This window comes from Mobula hypostoma, chromosome 21, assembly GCF_963921235.1.
Source record: "Mobula hypostoma chromosome 21, sMobHyp1.1, whole genome shotgun sequence".
Taxonomy (NCBI): Eukaryota; Metazoa; Chordata; class Chondrichthyes; order Myliobatiformes; family Myliobatidae; genus Mobula; species Mobula hypostoma.
In genome coordinates, this window is record NC_086117.1 from 43,320,802 (window position 1) to 43,344,549 (window position 23,748).

The window sequence follows — 23,748 nt, forward strand, 5'->3', positions numbered from 1 at the left end:
CCCACACCATCTTGTATCCCTAGATAAACTGCCAGTTGGCCTGGGTGGTTTCCAAGCTGGAGGAGCAGGGGTCAGGCCACACCTGCACCAAATATAGCAGTCTGAGAGCACTTCCCACCTGATGACCAGGTTCTTACCAGTTATTGAGAGTCCAGCCAATTCTTGTTGCATTCCTCGTCCCATCCAAACCAGCACTTTCAGGTAATCTGAATTGACAACATCCTGTTTTATTTCCATTACCACATGAGGATGAGCTCCAAGCTTGCTCTGTCAATCTTGTGAAATTCTGGTATAATCTACGAATGCTCCATGTGGATGGGCACTGTTACATGTTTTCCAGAATGGAAGCCATTATATCCAAATAAAAACAGTCCTCGAACCAAAGTGTTCACATTTGAACCATACATAAGTGACAAACACCTTTTAAAATTATTTTATTATTTCAGAATTGTTGAAAAAAGTGTGTATTTTCAATAGCATGCAGTATCTATAACCAGTTCAAAAACAAATTTGTAAGAATTTACATAAACTATCTTAGGCACTAAACATTACTCATAGACAAAATACTGGAGGTGCTGGAAATCTGAAATACTAATAAAATAATGGAAATGCTCTTCAGATCAGGCAGCATCTGTGGATTTCAGAAAAGGCTAATGGCTAATGATCTTTCATCAGAACTAGGCAGAGTTAGAAATGAAACAAATTTTGTAGTTTTGTTACAAAGAATGAGGAGGGAGGGAGACGCAACAAAAAAGGAGCCTGTGTTATTGGGTGGAGACAGGTGGTGATGCCAACTGGAAGAGGGTGCCTGTTGTAAATTGCAAGAGGGGCATCTGTTCTTTGAGCTGGAAGAGACATGCCTGAGAGTCTTGTATACTATTGCTGAGGTGAAAGCCGTATTGGAACCATTGGAGTGAAAGGTGACACAACAGTCACAACTGATGCAATGGAGACATAGAAACACGTTTCTTGCTGGAAGCAGATTGAGAGGAAATCTGGTCAAATTGACTGTGGGAGTCCTTGAAGTTGTATTCAGATCAAAGTAACTTGACTTCAAAACTTTCTAATGAAGCTCAGTGTAAGCTTGGGAAACCATCTTCCAACATCACATAGGAGCTTCCAGGAATTAATACTGAACAACAATTCCATATGATCAGCCATTGCAGATGGATATCTCACATTTCTGGTATTCAGTATTTTCCCCTCCCTCCTCCGATATTTCAGATTTCATTTATCTGCTCCTAGTTAAACCTCTCCAAGATGTACTTTTGCCATCCTCTCTGTATGTGCACCATCACAATTATGTCCTTCAACCTCTCCTTAGTTTCCACCCTACGACTAAGCTTACCTTTCGTTCTAGCAACCCCTCTCCCTCTCTGCAAATTTAAACTTACTTCCTAGTTCCGATAAAAGTTCATTGACCTGAAACATTAATCCTGTTTAGCATTCCATAGATGTTTCCTGGGCTGCTGAGATCTTCCATCATTTTCTGTTTTTATTACACGTTATCCACTGCACAGGGAATAATACAGGCTGAATCCTTTACAATGTCCTGCAACAGTGAGGTTAAGTGCACTACAAGAATTTCCCAAAGCATGTATGATAATAAATCTGCAGTGTTGACTTACAATCATAAATTAGTATTTTTCAAATCAAATATATAAAATTATTCAATGGATCTCTATTCATCAGCATTCAAAACTGCGATAATAAATTTCTATTCATAAATATTTTGGCAGTTCATCATGTAGGAACACCCAAGAGATTTTAGTCCCATATATAGAGCCCGAAGTATCTCTCTATACATTCCTCTCCCAGGCACAGATCTGAACTAATTATTAATTATGTTTGAGAAGAAACAAGATTTATAGTTTCAGCAGCTTACTGGGCAGTGCAGTTGAGAAGAAATATGCAGTGTGTATAGGATTGCATTTGTTAATGTGTGTAGCTCTTCAAGTAACGAAGTGCAATCTGTATAACTTGTTCTGTTTAATTGCATACATATTCTTGGGCAAGGTGTATCAATATTTGTACCTCATATCCTGTCTACTCTTTGAGTCATAATTTTTAATAACTTTGATGTATAAAGTTGTGCACATAAAATTTGTTTAGAAAAAAGTTGCAATAAGTTTTTGCAGTGCATGAAGACTATGGTAATTAAGTTAGTGTGGGATGTTTTCGTTTACAAAGCTTGAAAGCATGATGTTGCATCCCAAAGAATGCCAGCTCATTCTCCATATTTTCTTCCCTAAAGTACCAATCCAGTTCTCTTTTTTCACCACCCATTCCAGCTGGGAGTTTCGGATCAAAAGAGTTTTCTCATGTTATTCTGGGTCTTTAGCTTTATATCGATGACAATAATTCAGTGTAAAAACTAGATCCCTCATAATTCTGAATATCTTTATCAAGTCATTGGAGCATTTTGGCAGCCTAGTCCATGGATGTAACTGGACCCGTAAAATAATTGACACATTAAGGAGAAAGATTGGAGATCTTGGATGTCTGTTATCACTGCCATCATGCTAAATATGCCATCTGGGCTAAATCTTTAGCTGCGGATCTGTCCTTCCAGACTATGATTCTAAGATTTTACTCCACATGGGAAAAGGATGGGCTGACTAAATAGGGGCTGACTCTATATTTCAGAACTGTGTAATTAGTGTCTGAAACCTTTTTCTGCCTTCTGTTGTTACAGATGATGAATAATTCTGGGAAATTATATTAACTGAGTGCATAGATTTGGAAATTATAGTAAAAATCTAATGAAATTATGTTGTGCAACTTTAAATACAGTATATGAATGCTTAAGGTAAAAGATCTCAGTATCCCTTCCTCTCCACCTGTTACACTTGGGTGGCCTAGAAAACTGGCACACAATGATCAGCAGAAAATTTCACTGAATTTTCCAGCCACAGATTCCCCTCTTTGGGAACAAACATAGCGGTGAAGAGACCAAAATCTTCCCAATACAGTTACATTGCTTTACACTGGTGGCATATTGAAAGGAAGTCTCATACAGACAACACAGACTGAGTATATGTTCAGATCCTTAATTTGTCCACTGAGTTGGTAAAACAATGGATAGAAAACTGATTAAGGTAGCATTTTTTGAGTTTGCTCCCAGACATATAATGCCTGTTTAAACTGGAGTACGCTGGCTTTCTTGTTAAAATAAAAATATTGGTTTATTTATATCTTTCTTGAAATAGCACTGCACTTCCATTGTCATGTTTTCAAACTGCTATGAGTGGATGAAGTGCCAACGGTCAGTGGCACTTTTTGGGTGTTTCCATTTTCTCCACTGTATGAACGGATCTGAACACGTTTTTTTTGTTGTTTCTTCTATTTTTAATATTAGCAAAGGAATTGACATAATTATTGAGGTTTTCTTAACTTACACAGAAATAACAGTAAAGGGAATTTTTGGCTCAACGGTTCTATGCTAGTAATAGTTTTGTTTATAACTAGAATTATAATTTGAATCACACTTCTTTTTCTATTTGCTTTTATATATTTCCTTTTTAATTAGGTAAGCAGTTATGTATGAAATATTTGTGCGTTAATAGCTGTTTTTAAGAAAATAATCATCTCTTTAAAGACTTTTAATACCTCATCAAACTCCTCTCCCTCTACCCCATTTATTCCCCTTTAATCATCTGCTGAGATTGTGTCCCTCATTAGTAATTCACCAAACACTAAAGATAACTCTGCTGTACTGTTCCAAAAAAATACATTTCAAGTCTTTTTTCAGAACTATAACTTTTAAATTTTGTTATTGTTTTACTTCACCTTTGATGTACATTTCATGATACATTGGCATGGAATTTTCTACAAATTGTTAGAAAGTAAGAAGTTATACCCATCATGTCTACTTACTAAACATACCTAGTGAATTAGTGTGAATTCAAAGTTTGTTCCCACAAAACTATGGCTTTTCCCTCTTTAAAATTAATTTGTGTAGATTTGGCACAACTATTAAAAACACAACAAGTCTGTTCTCTTCTCCTCCAGCTCATTATACACTTTAGCTTTTCAGAAACATACCACCTACTGCATTAGTGTCATACTTTTCCTCTTTCATACTTGCAGTTTTTGTGTCCTCCCTGATTAACTCTGTCAGGTAAAGAACCATTTTTGCAGACCTATGGGTAATATGTTGTTGTGGTTTGATGCCTACTAGACACTTAAAAGTGTACCAAAGTCATTTTACTTCTGTGCCCAACAGCCAGACACTATCATTCCACTACTCTTGGGCAGAATTTTGGTATGCTCCCAAGGTAACGGACTATGACACTAAGCTACTGACCTGTCCAATTTCTTCCAAATAATACTGACAGTCAATGAGGAATACTGAAACTTCACTGATTCATAGAAGTTTGATGGATGGTTAATACTGGAAGTTTGGTAAGTAAATAAAACACCTACAGAATGAGTAACTTTCCTCTGATCAGGCCACACAAGGTTCAGTAACATTGAAGTTTTGCAGAAAAAGATGCTGACAATTTTGTTGTGATTCCATTGTATCTTTTGATTCTTCTTTCAATCTGCGTACTGCTGGTGTTCTAAAGTCTAGTGCTGTTGGATAATAATTCTTGAGTAGCTTAATTCATTCTGGTTTAAAACATCAGTATTCTGGGCAGATTCACACTACAGTGCTGACAGAAGGGTCTGAGAGGTTCAGTTGCCCACTTATGTCAGTAGGATGGTATTGCTGTAAAATAAGAAAGAGAGAGGAATTAGAACCAGTCTTCCACAAGGACACGGAAGAATCAGTGTGCCCTTCACCCTAGATGTCTAATGGTCATTGCTCAATAACTCTACCACACATAGGCTGAATTTGTCAAGATTAACTTTATTTATTGTTGTAGGAAAATGGAAGGTGAGGTTAAATTAGCATTCAGGTGCACTCATGAATGGTGAAATAGAGGTTGCACATCAGTCAGGCACTATATGAGAAAATCTGTAGATGGTGGAAATCCAAAGCAACATACACAAAATGTTGGAGGAGCTCAGCAGGCCAGGCAGCATCTAGCGTATGGAAAACGGTAAACAGTCAATATTTCAGGCCGAGACCCTTTATCAGGAGTCCTTCCAGCATCTTGTGTGTGTTGCTTAGTCAAGCACTATATCCTGGCTTGGTGCTTGCTTAAACAGGAGAGTTACAAAACTAGAACCAGGTTCAAGTTCAGTTCCTGTTAGTACTTTCTTGATGAACTGTGGGTATCAGTTAGTCAGCTTGCTGCAGGTGAAAGATTTATTTTGATAGAAATTGTTCAGCTAACCAGCCAGCAGTTTATACTTTTGGGGGGGAGAAGCAAGTGCTGCTTCAGAGCTTACCAGAAATCTTAACTTTTGGGATGAGGTTCCAGCAATCCCTTTAAGGATTGCTGATTAGGTGTCTCACAACCTGGGGAAATAAGCTTGTCACCAGCCATTCATGTTCTCCTAAAAAGTTGTAATTGATTGTAACTCTTTTAAAAGCTTCCTGAGGAGACAATTCTCAGAGTTTATGTTCTGATCTATCTCTGTAACATGGAAAACTGTTATAGTGCCAGCATTTTCATAACTACTACAAAACTACACTAACTAATCTACTGCACTAACTACACAAAGCTAATCAAGTGTCTGATATTTTTGACAAATCAATATTTCATGGTTAGTGGTCGAGGGTGAGAAGATGGGGTCATGATGGTGGTTCAGGATCAATCTGCAACCTAGAAATTCTTGCAAATTGTTCCAGAAAGTGGAGCTTTTCAAGTGCTGTCACAGTGTAAATTACGTAACACCAAACAACACTAACTCCAGTCAGTACATGTTGTCACTAAACTTGCTACTAATAATTATTTAGTGAAGTAAATGTATTGAAAAGAAGCACAGAAAGATTTTTTCTTTTTCTCTGTGGAACTTCCCAGGTCATATGCTCCAATCTCAGAGCCCAATGCTTACATTTTCAGCCCCAGCTCCTTTCATAAAACAAGGTACAAAATTATCCACAAATGCTTTTAATTTGTAATCTACAGAAACTAGAACATACTCAGTAAAGTTAGAAAAAGATGTTAATTGCTATGTTTACTCCCATTTACTAAAGGCTAAAGTTCCTCTGTCATTATTGAGGCAATAAGCCTTTGCCGTAAGATGGTACATCACCCAAATAAACACATTCAGTTCAATCTATTCTTATTTCTCACTGCATTCATTTAAGCATCTATATTTTACACATTGTTAGGAATATGGCTAGTAAAGATGTATTTTTATTCATGAATGGTTTTTGCTTTAATAATAATAAATTCATTTTTCTTGTCATATCATGGTACATAAGTGTGCTCACCTGCATTTAGAATAATATGTTAATTTAAAAATACAAATTACAAAACTGGTTTCTATTAAATTAAAGCTTGTTTTATGAAGTTTTCAACCCATAATACAATTCAGTCAGAGCCAATATAAGATTCAGTTGCTGTGTTACACAAGTGAGCACTCACTGATTTTGATAACCTCATTGGAAATGTGAACCAGAATCTGTGGCATCAGTATTTTTCCTTGATTAAAGCAAGAACTTTAACCCCTTTACAAATAGTACAGTTACTTATGATCTAGTAAGGTCACTATTTTCCATGCAACCTTATCATGCAAAATTCATCAAACAATAACATTTAAAAACAAACAATAATCAAATTATATTTTCATGAATATGGATTTTATCAAGCTTAGCTTTCTGGCCTTTGCATTAATCCTACACAGCCAGGCTAAAATGAAGAAGCAATTTCTCAAGATCCATATTCATTATTACTTGAGTAGTTAAGTTTCTAATCAAAAGAAGAAGAAGCAGGAAGAAGCATCACTGTTCCATCTGAAAGCAGGAGGGAAAATACAGTTTCTTGTACAACAACAGATTAAATAACTGCAATACATACAAAGGTTCTTTTGAGGAATGCCACAGTGGCTGGGAAATGACAGTTGGCAGGCATATTGCACAATGGAGCGGAACATACTGTATGAAGTTAGCAACTTTGGAGTTCATTAAAAATGAAATTATTCAGTGCATATCAAAGAACAGGAAAGCACATAAAATCAGACTGACAGACAAGACACATCAGTTTGCATTCTATTTTATTTTGTAAGTAAAATGCTGTTCAATAAAAAATGTACATTAAAATTCTGAAAACAAGATCTGAAAGGATTAGAGCACAATGTACAATTAGAGGGAATGGGAAAGGAATTCATCATGCAGTTTTTCTGAAATGTCATCTTGTCTGACTTTGTGAAGATCAAAACACTGTAGAAACAAAATTATTTTAAGGTTCCACTGATGAAATGACGCAAATAAAACATGTGCTTCTAAGTGAGAAGGCAGACAAGACGATGACAGAAGACAAGGGGTAGCCATACCTTTGAAATAAAAATGCCAACTAAGCTATGCCTTTTTTTCAAAAGGAAGGGAAAGATCCTAACAAATGAGAAATTTTCCTAAATAGAGGCAATGGGAGTATGCCACATTCAAGGAGAAGGGTTCTAACCATTCAAATTAAAGGAATTAAAGACTAATTTCTAAGTAATGCCCTCAGGAAATGCAGGGATAAATAGTTGAGGCAATATTTCTTAAACTGGATTTTAAATTATTACTGACTTGATAGTCGTCAAGAATAATCCAACTGTGTAATGAAGACGTTGTTCACTTCACAGTTGGCTTAGGAAAGTTAGACCAGCAAGATTAAAATATCGGCAAACCAAACCCCGGAGAGAGTAAACATCCAAAATTGAAAATTGTATATGATACCCTCTGGCCTTGTTGCTCAGTTATAAGGAGAAAACATGAGTTCATCTGGCAATATGCCAAAACTGCCTCATATATTTTTCCTGTTGATATTAAATCCTATTTATATTATTAAGTGGCCAGAGTAATTCTCAGATCTGAAATATACCAACAGTCCTTGTGGACAGAAAAAGGCATTGTACTGTATCAGCATCATCGCTAATAGAAATTCTGACTTTAGAAATTTGGCTTTATCATTCATGTTACTCTTATTATTCAAGCAGTGTTTCCTGGCTTCCTAGCCATGTCTTGCTGGTTTTTAAAATTTGTGCTTCATTAGTTAGCTACCTTTTTAGTGCTACTCAACTGTCATGACCAAGGTTACAGAGCCAGTCCCTAATAGTATACTTATTTAAAGTTTTTAGCTACAACCATGGTTCCAGGGGCTGTGATTTGGATATAATTTATTGGCTTTACATTGATTCTTTCATAGGGAAACAAGGATACTAAACAAAAACTTTAGTGAAAATAAACATTGAAAAGAACACTGCTGAATTACAATAGAACCACAAAAAGGCTGAATGGCTAAAATGGTTTAATGGTACTATTATGTAGATGATCACTGTAATGAAAAGTGGGAAGTGCGTTTATGTTTCTAAACGGGTGTGTTAATATATTCTCGGATATCTCGTGTCAGGGCTGGGCATTTCTGCTGTTTTGTAGATCTGTTGCTAATGGTAGAGAAGACTCATTCTGCTCTTTCTATTGGGGAAATTTCAATCTGAAAGTATCTCTGTGTGCAGCTTAATTGCTGCAAATTAAATCTAATTTGGTGGGCCAAACCCATGTTTAATATAACCCATATTGTTTGCGTTTAATATAGCTGAGTTTGATTTTGTGATGAGGTGACTGAACTTAGTATGAGTGTACAAGCAGAATTCCAGCTGTCCTATACAATGTATTCTTAATGATGGTTTTGATCCATCTTGTAAGAAAACATGTTTATTAAGGGTTCCAGCTTCTATTTTTCAAACTCTGTGAGCACTAAAACTAGCAAAATTCTCCCTTTCTCCCCCACATATGTAATAGTCATTTTAAACAGTAATATTTCTGTGTGGGACTATCGCCAGGATCATAAATCAATTACTAAATACATGAAAAATATATCTAAAAAGAGGAAGTGAAAAATGCCAAGATAAAGGACTTTAGTTGTTGAAAATGTGTGACAATTATGTATCATTGATGAACTTGCAGTAAGAAGTCAAGATAAAGATGAATTTCAAGAAGAGCTTGAAAAAATTGGTTAAGAAAAAGATGAAATCTAAAAGGAAGAACAAGTGTCTGCAGAGAGAAAGACAAAGTCAAAACATCATTACATCATCACAGTCAACAAATATATCATAAAAAGGTCATGTCAGTGATCTAATTTAGAAATTTCATCCTCATCATCACCATCATCAAAAAGCAGCAGAAAGAACATGATCCTTGCAAATGGTGAGGGATGATTCTTTGGAATGATAAAGAACATGATTTGCAGGAAGTATATAAAATATCAATGCTTAGAAATGGCAGAAGACATGAAGCTGAGGAATGATGAAATCCATGGATCTTGGCAATGAACCTAGACTCCTGTGGCAGTTGTGAGATTTAACTGAAGGTTATGTTCATCATGAATGGATCAGCAATAAGCATAGGGAATTTTCTTTAGAACAGAGCTCAAGACCAGGGCAACTAACAATGGTAATGAGAGCAAGAACAAGTGTCAGACATAAACATTCAAGGATGTTATCAACACTTTTGGAGTTCTCCCACATTATTCCTTTGCCCAGTGTTAAGGATGTAATGCAGCTGTTTCACATGGGCATGTGGTGATGTGGATATGTAATAGTACTGAATGAGCTTTGGGCTAATGGACTCATGGTATGGTGAAAGGAGTCCCAGATCCTCTTACCGTGTCTTTGGAAGACCTACGTCTCTTGAAGCTGGAGGTCAGTGTTGAAGTGAGCGATCTAAAAGGTGCTGCTTTCTTTTTAGGGTCAGGCTCTGCGCTACCACTTTTTCTATCCTAGAACAGATATATTTGATGTTATTGACTTTTTTTGTTGATAATAGCTATTTATAATCTACCTTTGTCTAATATTTGTAGTGGCAAGAAGAAATCAAGTAGATGTACACTACAGATAATTTGTTTGGCAAACCTCTGTGGCAACCTGGCCCAAGAAAGGCAGTTCCAACAAACTGACAGGAAAAGGATGAGAATAATCACTTTGAGGGTCCCACATTGTTAACTGGCAAAGGAGGGCCTAACTGTCAAGCAGCAATAATGGTAAATCAAAGGAAATATCTCACCACAAGCTGAGATTTGTGAAAGAGCAGTGAATCTAATGAACGTGACTCAGATCTTGAAGATGAGAATGCATGAACCTTCGTGTATGTAGTGCACTAGTCACTAATACACTAGTGTTTTTGTATGATTTCCAAAATAATTTATAAAAGTTTTAAAAAAACTAAAAATTACTTCAATCTAAAATAAACTTAAAGCAAAATAAGTAATATCTAAACGTTTCTATTAAAATACTAGGTATAATTTTCATATCCAGTTCAACAATGTCTATTCTTTTAAAAACTGTTTCTCTTTTGTTGCCATGAATGACACATTATTTTGAGCCAAGACAAATAGACTCTTTCATTGAAAAACTCATGGTCCAAACTGATTCCTCCTTTGATGTCTTGAAGAGTGGAGTCCTTTTCAAAGAATGCAGAAGGATGCATTTAATAAACATGACTGAAGGAGCCTATAGGCTCCAGTTCATCTATATAAGACCGAGGTGTCAGCAGTCACTACTTCCTGTGTGGAGACCAGACTCTTCATTAACATTGATCCATTATTAGTTGAAATATTGATTTGAACCAAAACAGAAACATAAGCAAGAACTTTCTAATCTTGAGTTTTGAACTACGGAATCCAGAGTACAATGAAGCACACCAATGTAGATGATGTCAGACAGGTTTAGAAGCAAATCTGAATCCATCTAAATTCTGAAAGATTTGGGGAGAGAGACAAATGCTGGAAAACAGACATGTGGAGTGACACAGTCAGGATGCTAAACAGCAACATAAGAGAAAAGTGATTTTGGAAAAAAAAACACTTACAAAAGAACCTTGGGTAAAATGGGTTTCTATCACCATGGATGAAAGACAATATACATATGTGAAAGATGTATTTACATTCTAGGGAATGATCTCTTCAACAATAAACCCAACAATAAAGAAAAACAGGAAACAGTCTTTTTGTTATCCCACTGTTTCTTTAATTTCCTCATTTGTCAGATCAATGGCAGGATGGTAATCCTGTGTGATAAAAGAGTCACAGAAACAATAAAAGAACAGAGATCATGACACCTTCATACCTTCCACATTCATGTTGGTCCCGCTTCTACTGACAGTATCCAAGGTTGTAATATGAAACAGCCAAGTTGGAAATTGCACAGAACAATATAAGCAATGAATATGTTCATATGAAATTCTTTCAACTACTATTTTAATTAGGTATAGAATATTTTATCATAAATGAGCTAATATTGTTAAAACACCATACATAGAAATCTGAAGCAAATGCAGTATGTCAACATATTGATTACTAGTATTGTATCAGGCAATTTAGACAATATTCCCTTAAACCCATTGCTCGTTTTTGTGTCTGGACTAAGTCAATGAAAATTTGATGGATCACCTAGTTGTCACCTAAGATGGTCATCTAAATATCTAATACTGCCCTGCATTGAAGTCAGGTGTGCCAGCTAATAAAAAAAGAATGATATTTATTTCTTTGTCCAAGAGCTAATGGGGTTCAGTCCAAGTATGATTTGAAAACTGGACTTCCAGGCACTTAAAATAGTGTAGCAAATATAAGCCCACCCGAGTGAAAACGGTTGTATAATTCAAAAGTGCTTAATATAATTTTTTAAAAATATCTGCCCATACTGTTGACATTGTTATTACTGTTTGCACAATGCAACAGTTCATTTCATAACTTCAGAGAGAAATGTCATTTTTCATTTAGGATTTAAAAATTTCCTCACATTCTCCTTTAATCGGTCAATATAAATCACAGCTCATGTGGATCAGACTATTTCTGGTGCTTTTCAGATGATGCAAAAATTATGGATACATAGAGCACATTTTGTACTAGTTATATTTTGTTTAATAAACAATAAATACGTGCAGTGCTCAGCTGATTAAGTTGCATCAGTGCAGATTCTTACGTATCTACACCTCAGACACTACACCCTCTCCTGACTTGCTGCATTTTTCTGTTGAAATTATCTCAGCATCTGCAGTTTTTTTGAAAAAAAAGTATCAGAATCAGAATCAGAATTAGGTTTAATATTACTGGCACATGTCATGAAATTTGTTGGTTTGCAGCAGCTTTACATTGTAATACATAACATTAAAAATCTACAAATTACAATACAGTAAGTACATATTAAAAATTAAATTACTGCAAAAGGGAAAAAAAATTAGGTGGTGTTTATGGATTCATTGTTCATTCTTATATCGGATGGAAGAGGGGAAGAAGCTGTTCCTGAAATGTTGAGTGGGTGTCTTCTGGCTCCTGCACCACCTCCTTGATGGTAATAAAAGAGGGCTGTCCTCGGTGATGAGGATCCTTAATGATGGATACAACCTTTTTGAGGCATCACCTTTCAAAGGTGTCAACAATGCTGGCAAAGCTTGTGTCCATGATGGAAATGACCGAGTTTACAACTTTCTGTAGCTTTTTCCAGTCTTGTGCGGTGGCCCCTCCATACCAGATGGTGATGCAGCCAGTTAGAATGCTCTCCACGTTGCATCCTTAGAAATCTGTGAGTATATGACGTTTCCTCAAACTCCTAATGAAATATAGCCACTGTTGTGCCTTCTTTGTAATTGCATCGATATGGTGAGCCCAAGATAGATCTTTAGAGATGTTGATCCCCAGGAACTTGGAACTGCTCACCTTTCCCACTGATGACCCTGCGATAAGGACTGGTGTGTTGTCCCTTGACTTCCCCTCCCTGAAGTCCACAACATATTCCTTGGTCTTATTGACATTGCTGCGACACCACTTAACCAGCTGATCTATCTCGCTCCTGTATGCCTCCACGTCACCATCTAAAATTCTGCCAACAATAGTTGGGTCATTAGAAAATTTATAAATACTGTTTGAGCCTGTGCCTAGCCACAGACCAGTGGGTGTAGAGAGAGTAGAGAAGTGGGTTAAGCCTGCATTCTTGAGGTGCGCCATTGTCGATTGTCAGTGAGGAGATGTTATTTCCGATCTGTATAGACTGTGGTCTCCCGGTCAGGAAGTCAAGGATCTAGTTGCAGAGGGAGGTACAGAGGCTCAGATTATGAAGCTTGTTGATTAGAACTGAGGGTATGATTGTGCTAAATGCTGAGCTGTAATCAATAACAGCAGCTTGGCATAGATATTGCTATTGTCCAGGCGATCTAAGGCCGAGTGGAGAGCCAGTGTGATTGCATCCTCTGTAGATCTATTGTGGCGATAGGCAAATTGCAGCAGGCCCAAGTCCTGCTTAGGCAGGCGTTGATTCTAACCATGACCAAACTCTCAAAGCACTTCATCACAGTAGATGTAAGTGCCACTGGGCAATAGTCATTGAGGAAGCTCACCCTGTTCTTGGGCACTGGTATGATTGTCACCCTTTTGAAACAGATGGGAACCTCCGACTGCAGGAGTGAGAGATTGAAAATGTCCTTGAACACTCCCACCAGTTTGTTGGCACAGATTTTCAGTGCCCTACCAGATACACCATCAGTGCCTGATACCTAGCGAGGGTTCATCCTCTCGAAAGATATTCTGGCATCAGCTTCTGAGACAGAGACCACAGAATTACCAGATGTTGCACGGATTTGTACAAGTGTAGCTTTATTCTCCATATTGAAGTATGCAAAAAAGCCATTGAGCTAATCTGAGTGTGAAGCATCACAGCCACACATGATGTTAGGTTTTGCTTTGTAGGAAGTAATGACCTGCAACCTCTGCCAGAGCTGGCGTGCATCCAATTCAGTCTCTAACTTCAATTGGAATTGATTTTTAGCTCTTAAAATAGCCATCTGTAGGTTGTACCTGGACTTCTTGTATAGTTCTGGATCACGTGTCTTTAATGCCACAGATGTAGCCCTCAGCAGACTACAGATCTCCTGGTTCACCCACAGCTTTTGGTTTGGATATGTCCCATATATTTTTGAAGGCACGCACTCATCCACACAGGTCTCGATGAAGTCAGTGACAACTTTGCACATTTATTCCATTCGAAGTTGAATCCCTGAGTATTGTCCAGTCCACCAACTCAAAATGGTCCCGTAGGCACTCCTTTGCTCCCTTGACCATATCTTCTTGGTCTTCACCACTGGTGCTCTGATTTTTAGTATCTGCCTATATGCTGGGAGTAGAAGTACAGCCAGGTGATCAGACTTTCCAAAATGTGGGCATGGGATGGCACAGTAAGTGTTCTTGATGGTGATATAACAGTGGTCAAGTGTGTTGGTTCCTCTGGTTCCACAGATGATATGTTGGTGGTAGTTATTCAGAAACTTCTTCAAGTTGACCTGGTTGATGAAGTCCCCTGCAATGATAGTGAAGGCATCAAAGTGCACTGTTTCGTGCCTGAAGATTGGTAAATGGAACAATTCACAAGATCCTTATATAACATACCATATGCATTACCAATAAAGGGGAACAGTCAATTCCTAGTAGAAATGAACCACTACAAACTGTGAGGTGCAGATTGAGATAATCTCAGACCACTCAGCATAACAGAGAGCCAGAGTTGATCAATACTATACATTCTTACTAAGAATAACACTATTCTTAGCAACAAGAATCAATAACTTGTAGTCTTGTGAAAAGATGGCAAGTTAAACTCCAAGAGAAATCAAAACTAAGGTTAAATACATAAATTATCAGATCTTGCTTATTGCTCCTCATGCTCCCTCAGAGTTCAAGAGGCTAACATTTGCTTGCCCTACTATCTCCCTTTAAATTATAATCTTGTGAAAAATGTCCAAACCAAACCCCCAATCAGGTCCAACATATAAATCTCATGAGTTCATCACTAATAAAGATCAAGGTGATTAAAAAATCTTCCTCAATTTCTTCCTATCTTTGCCTTGGCCTCTTCCCGTAATGTTCCCTGTAAATTAGCCAGCAACAAACAGGAGCAGCAGATGGTAGGAAACCTTCCTAGGTAGTGAGCTGAGAGGCATAGAAAACAGAAACATGAGGATCTGTAGCTGAAGTGTCCTGAATATATAAAGATGAAGTAGGCACTGCATCAAGTGTTGGCAATATTTCCGAGTGAGTGCTGCAAGTGGGATGATTGAACAGCACTGTGCTTCACTGTGGATTATCACCCAGTCCCACAGACAGTTGTTCTGGATGCTCCTCTGACAGAGGCTGTGAGATCTGCCTTTGTTTTCTCCGTCCATCCTTCCAACATCTCTAAATGGTTTTCACAGTCTGTATTATGGCCTTTGCAGATAGGCTTTGCCCATAATAACACTAGGGCAATTATGGGCAATGTTGACATTAAAAAATCGATATTTATTATTCACTGTGTGGTAGAAGGCATTCGGTTTAGGGCTTAAAACAAAAAGCTAGACATACTCAGCAGGTCCACGAGCACTGCTTGAGTTGCTGAGTGTTTCCAACATTTTCAATTTTCAGTTTGGATTTTCAGTATCTGCCATTTTTATTTTGATTCTGTAGGCTATGGAAGGGATTAGCTACGGTAATGGTATTGGATTGATTTCTACTTAAGAACTCTTGACCTCACACCCTATCTCCTTATGATCTTGCACTTTATCATTCACCTGCACTGTACTTCCTCTGTAACTGTTACACTTTATTCTGCAATGGATATTGTTTTACCTTGTTCTACCTCAATGCACTGTGTAATGATGAGATTGGTATGAACAGCATACAAGACAAGTTTTTCACTGTATCTAGGTACATGACAATAATAAGCCAATACCAAAGTTGGCTGAAGTGTAGTGCTGGGGTAGTTAACATCCTGAAACAGGACCCGTAGGGCCACCTGATCAATGAGATAGAGGCTGAGCGTGAGATTCCCCATACATTGGAGGGATTCGGAAAGAAAATTCATGATCTCACAAGATAAATCAGGGTGATTGCACACTGGATATCCCATCTGCAGAGTGGGGTCCCTCATCAGGAAAAGATTTTTTTTGCTGAGTTCCAAATGTGGTGCCACTCATCAGGAAGTAGAGAGATGTTATCAATAGGCCATTTAAATTTCTGGAGTTGGGATTCATTCATCCATCCACTGTAACCTGTGCAATTGGATCTGCAGAGCAGGTTGGGGAATCAGCGCAGCATCTGGGCTTCCCTGCCTTACTTGTATGTGGAAAGCTGAAACCAAAAACTGCAAATGCAATTGAGGTGCAACAGAAAATGTTCGAGATAGTCAGCAGGTCAAGCAGCGTCTAGAGAGAGAGAAAAACAGTTAAAATTTCAGGTAGATGATTTTTCTGCTTTTGATGTGCTTTGTGTTTCTAAATTGTAAATGATGAGTTGATTTGTAGTGGGGAACTTTGTTTGCAAGTACCTTGTGAGTATAATTTCTTAATGAGGGTGATTCTTGTATGTGGATAATGGCTTTCTCAGCCACTCAGAGGGAGCTGAGACCATGGATGCTGAGCAGGAACACCTCCCAGTCACCACTTTCTCACTCCTGCTCAACCACATAGCCTCAGGCTCAAGGTCTCTTTGCTGTTCTCCTTCTGACACCAGCTGCTGGGGACGAACATCATTTCTCACTACAATCCTGATGCTTCAGTGGCTCTCATTATGTCTGCACATGTCTGTTGTGGTAGCAAAGAACCTGGGATGAGGATGAGGAGTCAGGAGCACTGAGGATGACCCTGGCCCTGGATTCATGCACTGCAGACCCCACGCACCCTGGGGTGAGGGTACTCAGCATTCACCATAAGGAAATTCTTCAAGGAGCGGGTCCCATGCAAAGGGAATGGAACCTCTCCTGCGCATAAAAGAGGCTACTAAGGAAAACCCAGTGGGCACACCAGAGCTGACAACAGGGCCAGTGTTCATTGTAAGTCAGCAACACTGGCAAGTCCCAGTGCTGATCTGTCACACTTGCTGTCGGTTGCACCTTGAGCTCCAATTATTATCAGTAATATGGCCATGTCAATGCAAACTCTGTCTGGAAGCAAGTTATTATCATTTCATTGAAGTCATTACAATTTTCATGTATTTCTATAACTTGATTATCTACTACTGCTGAAGTGCCCAGCATCGTGAACTGCTGCAGCCTTAAAGCTCACCTGTTTACATTGATTGTCAATTCAGTGCCCAGGATGATGATGCACTGAGAGTCAGAGTGAAATTCATATGGCTTGGCTTCTTGTGTAAAGCACTGACTCTGTGAGTAGCATTGATCTTAGGACATTTGGAAAGATTTAGGGCCATGATCTCAGTACTGTTGGACGTTAATCCCTACACAAGCTCTGTTTCTCAGCCATATTTTTGTTTCTTCCTCTGCATGTAGGTCATTTTTTCTCTTTGACATTGAGCAGCAAATGGGCATGGTATTGGGCTGAAATATGCTTACCTTTCACTGGTACTTGGGGAGATTTGCCAGTGATGTCCTCTTCACTACTTGGAAACGTCCCACTCTTCTGCACCTTCTGATGCAGTACAGAGCTTAGGAGCGTGCTGGGGATCAGATGTTGTGATATCTGGTCTCCCTTCTGCCTGTGGACTCAGTACCGTGCTGGGTGGAGGTGCTGTAGTGAGCAGAGGGCTAGGATACTCTGTGTTTGTCTCCTGAGCTTTGTGCCAGCCAAGGCTGACAATGGGGTGAATTCCCATTCACTTCAACAGGGTCACTGGCCTGGATGAGCATGCTAAGTGAAGGAAGTTTCTTTTGCATGTTAATGGTCTATCAATAGTTTACTTAATTCATTTCAATTAAGTGTACATTGTATCACCGTTTTAAGTATTTTTTAATTATTTAAATTTATTTCAACTATTTTTTTGTGTTCACTTTGGTCAGAGCTGTATAGAACTGCTCAGAGAACTTTGGCAACACAAGCTGAATGGCCCTACTCCTCTCATTCTGTACAAAAAATATCCTCCTCTAACAGTGGCCATTTCTCAGAATCTGTCTTTACCCCTTGGCCTGTCAAGATTTGTTTTGTTCATAATGTACAAGTTATGAAGATGACATGACATAACATTTAACAATAATGATTCCTTTCACACGTCATGTATGAAATGACTGACAGCTTCCACTCCGGCTGCTGACTTTCTGTAACCCGCATGTGTCCATGCAGGTCTCAAGCTGAAGAAGCCAGACTCTTCAGAGCAGTGAACAAGGCAAACTTTATGTAATGTTCACATTTACACAATATGTGGGGAGTGGAAATTGTTATTTTTTTCTCTCATTAAAGCTCATAAAGCCATTTAAAACATGATCTTATCAATGATATTATTGCAAGGGTAGAATTTATCACAGTTTATCATTTGAAGATATCTATGTCCTTATCATGACAATACACACATTTCAACAAGACTGTAAAATATCATCCCCTCTGGCATAGTATTTTACCTATCCCTGTTTGTCCCATAAAATGGTAACAATAAGCCTCCATATTGCATATTGTCATGGTTTGACACCTTTCACTACCACCATTCTTCACAAACCCCCATCCCACATCTCCTTCCATTAACAAGTTTATACTGCCGGAGTGGAATAAAACTAAAGACAGTTCACAGACCTACAGAAATTGCATGCTCTCTCAGAAAGGATTAGTTGCACCCTTTCATTGATAGCTGCCACATAAACTTGCCTCCAGTTGTAGCACATAGGTTTTATTTCTGAGAGAAGGGATGAATATGGAGAAAGACAGAGAATGTGGAGAATACAGACTTGTAATTTTCTTTACATTTATGTTGAAAAATGCCATATTCATTCAACTGTACCAGGTTCAAATGTAAACTAGCTTATTTCCATTGTAGCCTTAATTCCTTCTAAAGCCCCAACTAGTATTTTTGGCCATTTTCTTCCATATAATCTTTCTTGCTCACTGGGCATAGATGCATCAGTACAGAAATGGGCCACATACACAGCCAGTTTACTTCAATGAGTGTTCTCCACAAACTACTGTCTGATGTCTCTCCTTTACTCTCACCTAACCTATTCTTCAATGCATGCTTCAGTGTGATAGATGGATTCTGGAGCTCACAATTCATTTCGTTCTGATCTTGCACGTTATTGTCTATCTGTATTGCACATTCTCTGCAGCTGTTACACATTAGTCTGCATTCTCTTATTGTTTACCTCAATGCACTACATAGTGATTTGATCTGTGTGAACTTTTCGTTGTATCTGTGTATATGTAATAACAGTAAGCCAATTCCAATTCAATCACAAGGTGAAATGCCTTCCTATAAAGCAGCCTTGCAGTTGTAAAACTTACATTATTATTGACAAATTAGAATTTCTCAACTACTTGTTTGTTTCAGTAATTTGTAAACAGAATGAGCTTCCATATTAATTATTGACTCTCACCTCTGACTGGTCCCCACATCCCTAGGCCTCTCTTCTGGCTGACTGCTTGACTGATAGTCTCTTCCAGACAGGCTGAAGTTTCCTCAATTAAATACTTAGAAGGCTGACACCAATGTTTTACAAAACTGTTCCCTAGCTGTCGTCTCCATCCCTCTCCAACCACCTGAATGAAACTAAACAGGCTGTTTGCTGTATGTTAAACTATGGATGTTTGCCATATGTTTGTCTACGGAGCACATGCCCACAGCATTTCTAGGGCTCTTATTTCCACCACTATCACATCAGCACACTCAGTTCCTGCCACCGATGATCACTGGTGGAACTCTTTTCTTGCCTTTGTTTCAGTCTATCATAGTTGCCCTCCTCTCCACAAACTATTTATCCAGTCCTCTCCTGTCCTTGTCCTTACTCCCACCTTCTATTACACTCTTGCATGTGGAGCCCTGCAATGACTGCAGTTAGGCAGGTTCAGTGTCAAAGCATGACGGTAGCCTCTCTGTTCTCTCCTCCTGCCTTCAACTTTATCCTTACTCCTTTTCTTCTGCCCTCTTTATTATCCTTAAAATTAATTGATAGCTGACTAAGCCCTTAAAGTTCACCTACTTAACTTTTCTGCCTGTCTTTTTTTCAGATGCAGTTTGCAATCTACTCCTTTGATCCGAGGATCTGCCCTGCTATCTCCCAGTGTTGTGAAAATTGTCTTGGTAACGCTTCCAAAATGTTCTGGAATGTTTTTCTCCATGTATACAATGCATAGTTTTTATTTATTTAGTAACTTATTAAAATTATTATTCTTAACAATACTTAGGAGTCATTCTGAAATATTCTCACAATATTCATGATATTTTGCATTATTTCTAATGAGATACAATGACTTTAGGGACACTAGGAACTTCACCCAAGTGGATGGAAACTATTTCATCTGACAGTTATATCTCACTGCTGGGCACTCCACAGTCAAAACTAAAGAAAGCACAAACTAAAAGTTAGAACCATCAGTTATCACAAACTCTTGCCAGCACCTTAAATTTCCTGTGGGAAGGTTTTGCATGGGATTTCTCTGATCCATAGAATTATGGGCACCACAGTGATATAGTGGTCAGTGCAGCTCTTGGCATTCCGGAGTTTGAAGTTCAATTCCAGCACCAATTCTTACTCCAATTCCAGTAAGGAGTTTGTACCTTCTCCCTGTGAACTACTACATGAATTTCTTCCAGATGTTCTGGTTTCCTCCCACAGTCCAAAGACACTCCAGTTAGTAGGTTACTTGGTCATTGCAAATTGTCCTGTGATTAGGCTAGGGTTAAACAGGTGGGTTGATGGGCAGTACAGCTCATCAACCCACCAGATGCATGGTATCTCTAAGCATAAATAAATAAATTAATTAATGCAAATCATATTTATAGAGTTTATAGTGGCCTTACAGAGTTACTGTAGTGCAATTTGTAGACAGTACACAGTGGCCCTAGGAACTGATGGATGGGATGTCCATCAAGTGGTTGCTTTGTCCTGGATGGTTTGGAGTTTCTTCATTGCTGTTGGAGAATCACTCAACCAAGTTAGGCAGGAGAACTACAGTGCTCTACCAACCTTGTGTCTGATCCATGACAGAAGGGTTTGGGAAGTCACTTGTCGAGTATACTCCACCACTTTATCACCATAGTATTTATGAGCCTTGCCTTATTGAGACCAACATTCTGGCCAGTGCTGGCCCCAAGGTTGTGATAGTGGAGGCAATCATCTACAGCAAAGCCACTGAATACTAAGGGGAAGTGCTCAAGCTCTCTCTTTCAAGATGGTCAATGCCTAGTGGCACAGAGGTTACCTGAAACTTCTCTGCCAATGGTTGAAGTATGAGCAAAACTGGACTACCACCTGAAGAGCTGCAAATGGAAGAGCACAGTATGCAATTTTTGGCAAACAGTCCCACTTTTGACTTGGTGATGGAAGGAAGACAGAGAAGGATTGTAGCAACTGAAGATGGTGGGGCTAGGAAACTGCCTGAGGAACTCCTGCAATGATATCCTGAGCCTCAATTGATTGACCCTCAACACCACAACTGTTTACCTTTATGCAAGGCACATAACTGTTTTCCTCTTGCTCTCCAGTTTTGCTGGGGCTCCTTGACATCACATTCTCACCTCACCGCTGGAATTCAAAGCTGTGATGACACCTGGAGTTGATGATCAATCTAAAATGTAGAATGTCCATTTCCCTCCAGAGATCCTGTCTGACATGCTTTTTATGTGTTGCTCTAGGTTCCAGCAACTGCAGTCTCATTGGGATTAGCACAGATAAGCATGGTGGTCAGTACAGACACAGTGGGCTGAAGGGCCTATTCCTATGCTGTCCAACTTCATGATTCTGTTACTGGGCTACACAAGTGTAACATGCTGTAAGGTTTCTCTGCTAATGTAATGGCCTCTCTGTAGCAGCAATGTTTGGGTTATGACTAGACTTTCATGACTTACTCGGACCTACTTTTGATTGTAAAAGAGCCAAAACTTCACTCTGAACATTTACAGAAGAGCACTTTCACCGATGGTGTGAGAACATATCATATTCCCTATGAATGTGCGGTAAATGGCCAGTACTTTACCTAATAGACATAGCCAGCTCTTAAAGGGACATGCCACAATCCTAGCAACACATTTCCAGCTATTGCAGAGTGATACCACTTGATCAGATATTGCAGTGATGGGAGGGAGTGAAGGGCGCTCTCAGAGAGGTTAAGGGGAGCCTGAATGGCCTAGTGAAAAGTAGTGCTCATAGAGGATATGACCAATGTGCAAGGAGATATGGAGACCTCCAAAGTTACACCAGGTGCTCCTTGAGAAGGTCCCTGTAAGGATATGAGTGCTATCCCTGAATGCCTGCCCTCTGTGCCCATTCTGACTGCTCCTGTGGTCTGAAGCCCATGTAGATAAAGTCTCCCCTCCCTGAATATGGAGTTTGGGGGAAGTAGAAAGGTGTGAGATGTGGCAAAGATCAACAGCGGCCACTTGGAATGATCCGGAGACCAGGAGAGCCGTTCTTATACATGGTCACATCTTAGCGAAGACAAAGAATGAATCATGAGCATTTGAGAAGCCCTTTAAATGGTTTCCAGAGAAACAGGGTGGGTAAATATAAATGGTTCCCTAACAGACCAATGAAGTTTAAAATCTCACAGCAGACTAATTCTGCCCGTGGTACTTCTGTTGACACAGAAAGTAAAGTGATAGGGAACACAGAATTGCTGCTGAGAAATTAAATGGGTTTCCCACCAGGTTTTGGGACCAAGAAATGAGCTAAAATAAATCTCCTCCAAGTTAATCAGATTTTCTGTGGTGCAGTGCTGTTTCTTTGGAGTTTTCTGAATGATTTTTTTTTAAACACACATGCCTTTTTTTTATTTTAAGGAAGCACTTGTTGAAGCCACAGCAGAATTCCTTTGCTGGAATGTCCCCATCAGTGTATCTCTGAACTTTCTATAGGCCAGCGAGTGTTCACTGGGTTGCGAATGTTTAAGGCTACTGACCAAAGGTGACAGGATGGTTTCCAATATTATATGAAAACCTCTCACCAAATAAACGTATTTCTTAGTTTTGAAGGTAGGGGTGTTACATAAAGATGGCATTTTGTTGATATGTCAAAAACTGCAAATGTTGGAAATATGGAATTAAAGCTGAAAATGCTGGAAATACTCAAGGATCAGCCAGCATCTGTACAAAGAGAAACAGAGTCAACATTTCTGTGCCAGGATTCTTTGTCAGACTCAAAACGTTAATTCTGTTTCTCTTTCTATAGATACTGTAAATAAAAACAGATAATGCAGGAAGTATATAAATAAATATCTATTTGCATTTTGCATTTCAAGCTAAATATGGTTAAACAGTATTACAATATGTAAGAAAATCTCAAGCTTAAAAAAATCTCAAAATTATCAAATAATTATCCTGTAGTTCCTTGTAATATTTTATTTTATATTATTTGTGGTGTATTGTATTAGCTGTGGTGTACATTTCATTTTAATGAACTTTAAAAGAGCCAAAGTGCTGGGTTACACTGCGTTGGGTTAAGGCGTTCGTCTAGTGATCTGAAGGTCGCTAGTTCGAGCCTCAGCTGTGGCAGCATGTTTGTGTCCTTGAGCAAGGCACTGAACCACACATTGCCTTTGTGTATGTGCGAGGAGTGGCGCCCCACAATCTGTGCCTTGTAAGGCATGAAAATGCCCGACGCAGGCCTCTCATGGTCTGAGTCAACGTTCCCTCCCCCCTCCCCTCCCTGCTTTATGATCTTTGGTGATTTTTCCAAAACCAGACACATCCAGGCCAAACTCAGTGAGTAGATATAAGGGAGAACACAATGCACTGGACAGAATAATCACAGAAAGCA

The 23,748-nt window shown here is 38.8% G+C and overlaps 1 protein-coding gene across 6 annotated transcripts in view; it reads right to left on the reverse strand.

The window, feature by feature from the left end:
- Positions 1 to 423: 423 nt before the first annotated feature.
- LOC134359958 (glutamate receptor ionotropic, NMDA 1) overlaps positions 424 to 23,748 on the reverse strand; it is a 101,825-nt gene continuing 78,500 nt past the window's right edge. For 2 of the 6 annotated variants that reach the window (XM_063073860.1, XM_063073859.1), the window contains 2 exons: positions 9,705 to 9,818; positions 424 to 4,711 (listed from right to left, as the gene is read on the reverse strand). In XM_063073860.1, the coding sequence (XP_062929930.1) occupies positions 4,643 to 4,711; positions 9,705 to 9,818 (183 nt within the window). In that variant the 3' untranslated portion in view covers positions 424 to 4,642. Of the gene's footprint in view, positions 4,712 to 9,704; positions 9,819 to 11,021; positions 14,386 to 16,101; positions 16,191 to 23,748 lie in introns of those variants that run through there. The other 4 variants (XM_063073864.1, XM_063073861.1, XM_063073862.1 and 1 more) reach the window with 3 other exon arrangements.